Genomic DNA, 10,608 nt, shown 5'->3' with positions numbered 1-10,608 from the left:
AGAATTTTGGTTAGAAATATTTTTTTCTTACATATTAATTTACTTACAACTTTTGAACGGTTATGAATTAGTTTTTTTTTGTACATAGATATGTATATAGTATTTTAATTAAAATAATATTTCTGAAAGTAAAATCTTTCTTATTGCACCACATATTTTTTAAAACTTATTCTTTAATTTTTAAAAAATTGAAGTGCCTTTTTATATTTTTGTAACTCAAGAGAATTATTTTTTTTTTATTTACTTGTAATACGTAAATAAATGTCTATAATAAATATCTCATTCCATCCCGAAATAAAAATATATTATCCTGATATAATTATCTTTGTACACATTTCTTTTCACTTAAGTAAAATGCTTAAACCAATATTTTTTTTGTTTTTCTTTTTTGTTTTAAATTCAATTCCTTACTTTTCTCTTTTACCATACTTATTCTTCCATCCACTTTTCTTTCAATAAAATGCGGATTACTGTTCTTACTCTGGTTCCCACTGTCGTATAAACAAAATAAAATTTGACAAGAGAAGTATTTCTCTTATCCAATATACTTTTACACATGCATGTACATATATATACATACGCAAGCGCAAGCACACACACGTATATATATATATATATATATATATAATAGTCTCTTATGTACACATTGTTCAATTTCTAACATACTCGTAGATCTGATTTTATACTTGTTTTTTAGATCTGTTATATATTCATAGAAAAAATTATATAGAGTATCATATTACAAATATATATATACACGGGAACCTTTTAAAATTAATCTTGTGTTTATTTAATATTCCAAATATTAATTTATTTAAATGTAAGTATTCTTTTTAAATACTTTTATTTATAGTCCCATCAACAATTAAAGTCATTAGCGACTTATCAGTGTAATGTAACTGAACCGGTAAATTTGTAGTCTTGCACAAACTCACAAATTTTTTATATATACATATAACATTTGAAACAAGGAGTCATCGATAAATGATATTAGTTTCTAATAGTACTCGTTCACAATTACTTGGTAAGGATTTTAATTTTTTTAAATTTCATAAATTGCTAAATTAAAAACGTATTAGTATAAAGAAATCGTACTCATCCGTTGAGTATGATTTGGTTAATTATTCATAAATTATATCGCTAGGAAAATGTATGCAACAGTTTTTTAAAAAAAGAGTTGTTTTACGAAATTAGTACCTAGATAATGTTTTCAGAATGGTAATATTTTAATTCTACTTGTTTAGCGAAGGGATGAGGGAAGTTCTTTCTGCTAGCTGTCGATTAGTACACAATCTAATCAAGGAACTTGAAGAAATTTTTTTTTTATTATTATATATAACTTATTTAAACATTTTAATTTATGTATTATTAAGGAATTATACTAAGCAGATTATATTTATTAAATGAAAAAAACTTAATTCATTCTCATTTTTATATTTAACTAATTTTACTATTTGAATGTATTTATGTTTATATAAATTAACAAATTAATTTATCAACAAAATAAATAGTAAGACAAACGCTATATATTCATCAATTTGATTACAAGATGTATGAAAGTTACAAAATGTGAAAATAACATAATGGTCTTAATAAAAACCATAAATTAGTTATTTATTAATAATATATAATTCTAAGCAGAAACCAACTGCGTAACTAACTACTAACTTTTTCACTTCATAAGGATGCTTATGGATTTTTCTAACCTGTGTATAAAAGTTATAGATAGCATTGGATACTCAAACCATCATGCATATTATAAATATGATAAGGACTACCATTAATAAAGATAAATAAACAAAAATTTAAAGAATAGATTCTAATTTATTTTTACTGAAAATTGTTTTATGTCAGGAAAATAGAATATCTATCGTTTTTATTCGATTCAAAGTTTAAAAATTAATATGAATATCAATGGTTACTTATCCCGTGTTCGTAGGTAAATATGAATGTATTTTATGATAAGATAAAATATCACAGAAGCTATCGAGTAACAGAGAAATTATATCCATTTCCATTATATAAAATATAGTACAATACTATAATGTTATTTATTATTCAAAGCTAACAAAAAATTAATAAACGAAAAAAGGAATTTACTGGATTATTAAACTGTAACCATTTGTTTTACAAGAATAAAAATGGATTTTATCTTCATTTTATGGCACATTTATTATAAGGAAAGAAAGAAAATCAAGTTATTTTATGTTCAATATTGACAAAGGAAATACCAAATTTATGGAATATAAATTTTGCAGTAAAAACATTTTATAGTTGACTATCCATAAAAGGGTGTATAAGCCGTATATTAGCGGCATTATATGAATTATTATTTTTTTTTTTTTAAATCCAGTAATAGATTATAACTATTATATACTTCAAATGTGAAATTAATACTTTTTTTATACTTGATTACATATTAATTTATTTATTTCTAATCTAAAAGTTCAATATGTTACTGATTTATTTTTTAGTTTAGAAACTACTTTATTCAATTCTTTTATATCAAATTCAGTTATAGTGAGATAATATACGAAAATTAAAAAAGTTTACTTACTGTTTATTGTACGTATTCGATAAAAATTTCATATCAGAAACAATCATTAAAAATTTAATCTATAAATGGTAATCAATTTACATTTTTTCATACGAATTTTTAAATATATTTTATTGAAGTAAATAAACATTATAAAATTATTATTAAAAAAAAAATAATAATAAACAACCAGAATATAATTTTTGTTCAAAAAATTATACAATATTATCAAACTGGGTATCAAACTCTACATTTACGACTCTTTAATAAGTACATGGATTTATCTGTATGTTAACATAATACATCGACATCCTTAAGGATTACGAAACTAGGCTTAGTTGAGAATGTACCTTCTGGGTTTGTGAAAATAAAAAAAATAAATTACCATTAAGTAAAAAAAAAACCTAATTAATTTGAGACTTGAAACATCTTTACAAAATTATATTTATTTGTAATTAGTTTACTTAAAATAAGTAATCTGATTGTAAAATGTTTCTAATAGATCAGAGTTTTTTTTTATTTCCCAGTAAATATAGCTGCTAATTAGATATATATAAAAGAATAAATTATAGTACTCATGTCAAAAACGTTGTACCGGGCTTTTTGAAAATACTTTATTTTTGTGTGTTTAACCTCCGGGATCACCGTCAGGTATTGCTTCAGAGGATGAGATGAATTTGTAGCGTGTGTGGAAATGCCATGCATGATCAGGATTCAAACCCGGGACCTCCGGATGAAAGGCCGAGACAATACCATTGTGCCACGGAGGCCGGCTTTTATAGATTTAAGGATCTTAACTAGTTCATCTAAACCAAAAAAAAAAAAAACCAAATATATGTACGTGGTGCGTACTTACGTACGTATGTGTCACACTACTTTTGTTCTTATATTTCAGGACTGATAAAATCGGTTTTCATCATATCTAGCTCAAATGTTCTATTTATGAGGCATGATAATTTTTTTCAAAATTTGTTAAGGAGGTGGTGGGATATAGCGAAAAAAAACAAATTTCGTTTTTCTTCAGAGGCTTTTAGAGAAAACTTTATTAATGCAGGTTTGCTACCTACAATGGATATGCAAGTAATACAAAAATTTTCATCTTTTGTGTGTTTTTCTTTTTCTCTTGTTTTCGTTGTAAAAATTTTTATTAATTTTTTTTGAAGTTCATTTAAAGTATATAAAACTATCAAGAAATGTTAAAAAAAATTTTTTAATTATAGATCCCGGATCTAAAATGCAAAATGGTTTTTGAAAAAAAAATTTTTCTTAGGTTAGTCACTAATGAAAGAGGTATTAAATTTAGAGAAAACTTTCCAAAAACATATTTGTTAAGCTTAACCTATATATGAATATTTTTAGAAAAATGTTTTTTTTAAATTTATTCTCCACATCTAATAAATTAGAGGTCGAATAAAAATTTGAAGCAATTTTTTTCATTTTCATAACACTTTTATATCCTATTTTTTCAATATTTTAAAATCATTCTCTTTTAAATTATTATTTTTTTTTTGTTAGGGATCACTTGCTTACACACAAATATGTTTCTAAAATTTTCCCCATCGAATAAGGAAGCTCTAAAAATCAACATTTTTTTTCGAAATTTTGAAACTGTTTAAATCTTATTTAAGGCTTATTTATTTTGATAATCATGACTTTGACAGCTTTTTTAAATAAAGAACCTTATATTTTAATAATTATTGCGAAATAGTTCTGTCATATCCTAAACCGTTATGTTTTAACAAGTAATTTACTGTCGTTAGAGTTATTCTTTATCACTCGTCTTCTAAGGCAAATCGTAGAGTTTAGGTAGGTAAAAAAAAAAAAATATATATATATATATATATATATATATAATACTTTATAAAAATATATCTAAATAAAATCTTTCAGATTGTATAAACATTCAAAAGATACAGAATTCTGCATTCTGAAGAAATACATTCAAAAAATGAGTTTTCGTAGGTTTTACGAAAACCCAATTTTTTTAAGGATCATGCTAAATTAAAAAAATAAATAATAGAAACATTTTTCAAAGTAGTAGTTTATAAGCAAAATTATTTAAAAAAAAAAAAAAAAAAAATGGTCAAAAGAATTCATTGTATAATTTATTTTCGTCTTCAGTCATTTAACTGGTTTAATGCAGCTCTCCAAGATTCCCTACGTAGTGCTAGTCGTTTCATTTCAGTATACCCCCTACATCCTACATCCCTAACAATTAGTTTTACATAATCCAAACGTTGCCTGCCTGCACATCTTTCCCCTTCTACCTGTCCCTCCAATATTTAAGCGACTATTCCAGGATGTCTTAATATGTACCCTATAAGTCTGTCTCTTCTTTTAACTATATTTTTCCAAATGCTTCTTTCTTCATCAATTTGTCGCAGAACCTTTTCATTTGTCATTTTATCCACCCATCTGACTTTTAACATACTCCGACAGCACCACATTTCAAAAGCTTCTAATCCTTTTTTTTCAGGTACTCCGATCGTCCAAGTTTCACTTCCATATAAAGCTACGCTCCAAACATATATTTTCAAAAATCTTTTCCTGGCGTTTACATTAATTTTTGATGTATACAAATTATATTACTGACAGAATGTTCGTTTCGCCTGTGATATTCGGCAATTTATACCTCTCCATCGTCCATCTTTAGTAATTCTACTTCCCAAATAACAAAATTTCTCTACCTCCATAATCTTTTCCCCTCCTATTTTCACATTCAGTGGTCCATCTTCATTATTTCAACTACATTTCATTACTTTCGTTTTGTTCTTGTTTATTTCCATGCGGTAGTTCTTGCATAGGACATCATCCATGCCATTCATTGTTTCTTCTAAACCCCTTTTACTCTCAGCTAGAATTACTATATCATCAGCAAATCGTAGAATCTTTACCTTTTCACTTTGTACTTTTACTCTGGATCTAAATTGTTCTTTAGCTTCATTAACTGCTAGTTCCATGTAATCATTGTACTGTGTGTAGAATTTATTTTATAAAAAGTTACCAGTGACACTGAATACATACTCTATAAATTGATGGAAGAAATTTGAAAGCAATGTTTTCTTTCACGAAATTTCATAGGTTTCCCGTTAAATTTTACATAAATCATTTGAGATATTTTTAACGTGAAAATCAATTTATTTTTCGAAATTTTCGCTCGTTTGAAGCCAAGAATTTTAATATGAATTATTAAATGAAATAATGTAAGAAAGAAAACTTTATAGAACATTATACATTTTAACGAATTACCTTTAAAAATAAATAATTATCTTAAAGATGAAATTAATGAATAAATCAAATGTCTTAATTTGACTTTAGTATCTGGTTTAAAACATGATCAACATTAAAAAAAAAAAAAAAACTTTTTAGCGAGTCCTCTAGAAATTTCATAATTCATCTAGTTTTGATAGCAGATTGGCTCAGTAAGAAATATACGTAATTCTGAAGTCTATATAATAGTTTGTATATGAAACTTAAAAATCCAGTCATGAGAAAAAATAATTATCCTAATTTTGATACCCTTAACTTTTAACCAGAAACTACCTTATTTGAACAACAGTAAGATTTAACGTAATTTTTTTAATAAGTAAACCTTTTCTAGTTTCTACATGAATAATTCATGGGAGGTGAATTAATTATTTATATTAAAAATCGTTATTTTAAAAATACTGTAACCTACAATTAGTTAAACTTATATAAGTCAGAAACCGGTTAATTTCTTATGAAACATGGGTGTTGTCGATGTTTCATTCTAAAAATCACAACTAGCTATTTTATTATTATTCAACATTATTAATAAAAAATTCAAATAAAAATTATTTAAGTCTGGAGTACGTTAAGATATTGCCCCCCAGTGTGACCTTTGGATGTAACTATGACAACCAAAAATATATGATAGGAAATAAATACATAGGTATTCATGTATTTTTCATCAAAAATATATGATAGGAAAGATTCTATATTAAAAAAAAAAAAAAACATTCTCATTTATTGATCAATGGACCAGTAACTTGTCACTTTTAGATGCTGCTCGCTGTAAAATAACCACTTTAATTGGTATGATAGATATTTTTATGAAGTTTTATTTGGTAAAAATACGAGTTTTTAATTAAAATTATGTTTTTTATTTTTAATTTTTATATTTATGAAGTTCAAAATATGTTTCACGCTAAAAAATATCAAGATTATATTTTATCCTCAATTTTAGACAAAAATGGAACATTTGCTTCAATTTTTCTTTTTAATTAATTCAAAAACTTTATTAAATTACATTTTAATAAATTTTATTTAACGGTATTAGGTAATTACACCTTGACCTCGAACTGTAATGATGATAATTATATCATCATTACAGTTTTTAATGTACGAGTAATAGAATGAAATTTTTTAAGTAAGTAATGGCTCAATCCTGGATAAATTACTTCAGCTGCTTGGAAGAAACAAGAAAAATACAGACATACGAAAATAATAAATACGTAGACCACTATTATTTTGAGTACACCTTCAATAAAATAATAATAGAATTAGATAAATAAAAATGTACATACTGACACCATTTTTACAATACTTATACATATATTTTAATAGCAATTGATACACGTTTTTAACCGAATTAAATAAAGGACTTCTGTTACCACTCTTTATTATCAAGGCAATATCTTAAGAAAAAAATTCACAATTTTTGGATTCTTACATAATTAGCTTAAAATTTAAATAGCTTAAATTAATTTACTAGCATAGAATAACTTATTAATTATTTAAAATACCCAAAATTAATTTTGATTTTAATAAATTTATTAAATAAACTTTCTTTTTTTTTAAATTTGTTTACAGACAGTCGTATGGATTGTAGGTGTTTTGGTTGCACCCAGTATTAATTAATTTTTTGTTGTTAATTACAATTTATAACAAAATTATAAAATTGTTTAAATTTAATAAATAAATAAAATTTAAATCTACATTATAAAACGTGATTATAAATACATTATTGTTTAATGATTAATATATGTATTGACTGCACGATTTTATAATTTATAAAACCGTTCTGAGCAGATGGAATAGTAAAGATAAAAGTTATTGGTGATTGTAGCTGTTGCCATGGAAACGTATACTATTAACCAATGTGGTGAGTTAAACGTGTGCGTTGTCATAGCAATTGATGACATCAACTATTTTACTTCCTACGATCCCACTTACCCAGAAGTTCTTTAAATATAAATTAATTAATTTTATCCATAATCTTAACCAATTCAATTCATTTATTTACTTAGAATATTAATATTTGTTTAAAATCTGAATATAACTATAAATGTACATGTGCGTAAAATATTAATAAGTAGCTTAAGGTATAAAAAATGAAATCATTTAAAGGCAGACTTAATCATTCTCATAGCTACATTCATATTCATTCTATTAAATACTACTTCCATAATGATTATTCAGATACATAAAAAAAAACTTAACTAAATTTTTAATTTCCAATTTGAAAATATATTTCAAAAACAAAAATCGGATTAAAGATTTTTTTAAAACATGGATCGAAACTTAAGAAAGGAAATATGTTACAACGGTACACAATCAGTTAATGTGATTACCATGGTAGTACAATTTTTAAGTTATTAATTAAAAATTTAATATAAATATTTACAAATTAATTTACATGTCTGCTATTAAACTAAAAAAACTAATAAAATTTTCAATTTCAATTGTGAATAATAAAAAAAATCTGAGTAAAATTTTACAGTAATGAAAATGTGAATCCAGGTAAAAAATTCATAATGCCGTCGTGATAGATGGATAATAAAGTATTTAAGTCGTCAACATTTTCGTTATATGCTAAAAACAGATTGAAAAAGGATGAAGCAGTAACTAGCTATAGGCTTCCATTTTAGTATACACACAGCATTATACATTGCATCTTTATGTGCATCATGTACCAGATGTTTATAAAATTTGTATTTTATTTCTTTTTCCGTAGCAATTTGTACATATTTTTATAAAAATATATTTATCACACATTTTATTCCCAACTTTTAGGATCTTTATTCAAATTCAAAACAGCATCCATTTATTTATTTATAAAAAAGAATACTGATATTTTCAGGTTGTACATTACAATCAAACGTAATTTAGCTTCACTAATCGGTCTGTAACTATTTAAGACATTTAAATTCAGTTGCCTACAATTTTATTATGATAACCAGCTTTCTTATGAAATCGTTTTCGGAAAACGGTAAAAGAAAAAAAAAATAATATCACTATATCTGAGAACAATTTACAAAAATATCGATACATTACGATATACTGAAATTATACAACTACAACATGTGACGTTACAGTTTGATATTTTATTTTAAGATTAATCATTACTCGATTATAATGAATCGGTAAATTGATTTAATTAATTAAATTATACCTATAAAAATTATTTCGATGTTAGTAATTAATTAATTAATTTAAAATCTAGTGGCCATCTCGTGTTGTTGTTGATTACCTTGGGTGCAACCTGAACACTTGGCTTAGTAGGCCACGGGTCTACTACAGTCTCAGAAACGGAAAGATGATGGCTTTTCTCTAGCCGCACAAAAACTAAGTATAAAACAAAGAACTAATATAGTCACAGCACCCCCTAATAGATACACCGACCAGGACAAATGACACGTGCCTGAAACAAAAAAAATTAATAAATAAATATATATCTTACTAAAACCATTTAAATTTAATCAAACACGTAACGGAAAATAATTATTATTTTAAATATTCTAATAAAATCATTGTTAAACATAAGGCTTAAATACTCTATCCCCACCACTCGCAGTGGTAGGTTATACTACTTGAATATACGAAGTGGGCGGGAAGTCCCTTTACGCTGTAATAAATCCAGCTTAATCGTTCTATACTGCTGCCAATTCTCACCGCTGATATAGCTCATTGCTGCTGGAAAAGGTGGGGAGGATAAGCCGTGTTTGGAATCGTCGGGTGTGTTCATTCGTGGTGGGATGACCTTAGTTGTAGTCGAGTGTATAACGATGGCGGATGCAAGTGCGAACAACGTCGAAGAGCGTTTTTTAGCATGTGTGTGGACGCACAAACGTCCACAAACTAGTAAAACATTGGAGAACATTATGAATGACTTATTTGTGCGTTTTGGGATATCATCACCATCACGGCAACGTTACTGACATGGGAGAAGAAGGCTTTTGCAACGGGAAGTGTTCTTGATGCGTCATGCATTGGGAGGCCGAGCACTCGAGCTGAGACATGTGTTGCTGTAGATGCATCGATTCAATGATCACCGACCGAAATTAACCCGCTAACGTTCCGCAGAGTTACGCAATCGAAGATCGACAATGAAAAATCATATGCAGAAGGACTTGAAAGTTAAATTTTTTCCAGCCACATTAAATAAGTTTAAGTACAATGACCTTTATTGACGTGTTTACGGATGCCGGTTACTTCTTGAACGCTTTCCAATAGCAAATGATAAGAAAAAAGCCATATCTCAGACGCGTGTGCGATTTATCAAAGCTGTTTTAACCGAAATGTTTTTTTTCCTCACATTTTTGAGGAAATCGAACACCATCCATGATTTGGGCTGGGATGACAACTGGACATGTCCTTTGTCTTTATTGTTTCGATGGCGCAGTTAATCAACACAGTTATCTGTAAATGATCGAGGACTGGTTGCTTCCAGAAGTAACAGCAAAAGGGATAACTGACATCATTACGTTTCAGCACGACGGTGTTCCAGCCCATTTCGCATTGAATGACCACAGACGCCTCAATGAAATTTTTCTGAATCGCTAGATCGGACGTCGGTCAGAAAAGTTACCGGTTACATTACTTTGGGAAGCAAGAATCCCTGACCTCACCACTCCTGAAAAAGTACTCTGGGGTTTTGTAAAAGAACAGATCCGAAAATGCAGATACGTCAACAACGAGCAACTCCAATAGGCTGTTTGGTCAGCATTTGAAATGATTACCCCTGATATGCTGTTGCGGTTGAACAACCAGATATGGAGGCGCATACAATTGTGCTTTGATCACGGTAGAACTTACACAGAAGGTATACT

General features: G+C 27.0%; 1 protein-coding gene across 1 annotated transcript in view; it reads right to left on the bottom strand.

The window, feature by feature from the left end:
* Nucleotides 1-6,249: 6,249 nt before the first annotated feature.
* Nucleotides 6,250-10,608, bottom strand: part of LOC142330478 (LHFPL tetraspan subfamily member 6 protein-like) — a 641,459-nt gene continuing 637,100 nt past the window's right edge. The window contains exon 6 of the mRNA XM_075375742.1: nt 6,250-9,200. Within this exon, the coding sequence (XP_075231857.1) occupies nt 9,082-9,200 (119 nt within the window). The 3' untranslated portion in view covers nt 6,250-9,081. The remainder of the gene's footprint in view (nt 9,201-10,608) is intronic.

This window comes from Lycorma delicatula, chromosome 9 (assembly GCF_047948215.1).
Source record: "Lycorma delicatula isolate Av1 chromosome 9, ASM4794821v1, whole genome shotgun sequence".
Classification (NCBI taxonomy): Eukaryota; Metazoa; Arthropoda; class Insecta; order Hemiptera; family Fulgoridae; genus Lycorma; species Lycorma delicatula.
The sequence above is the reverse complement of the archived record's forward strand: the minus strand, read 5'-3'. Positions and strand labels throughout refer to the sequence as shown.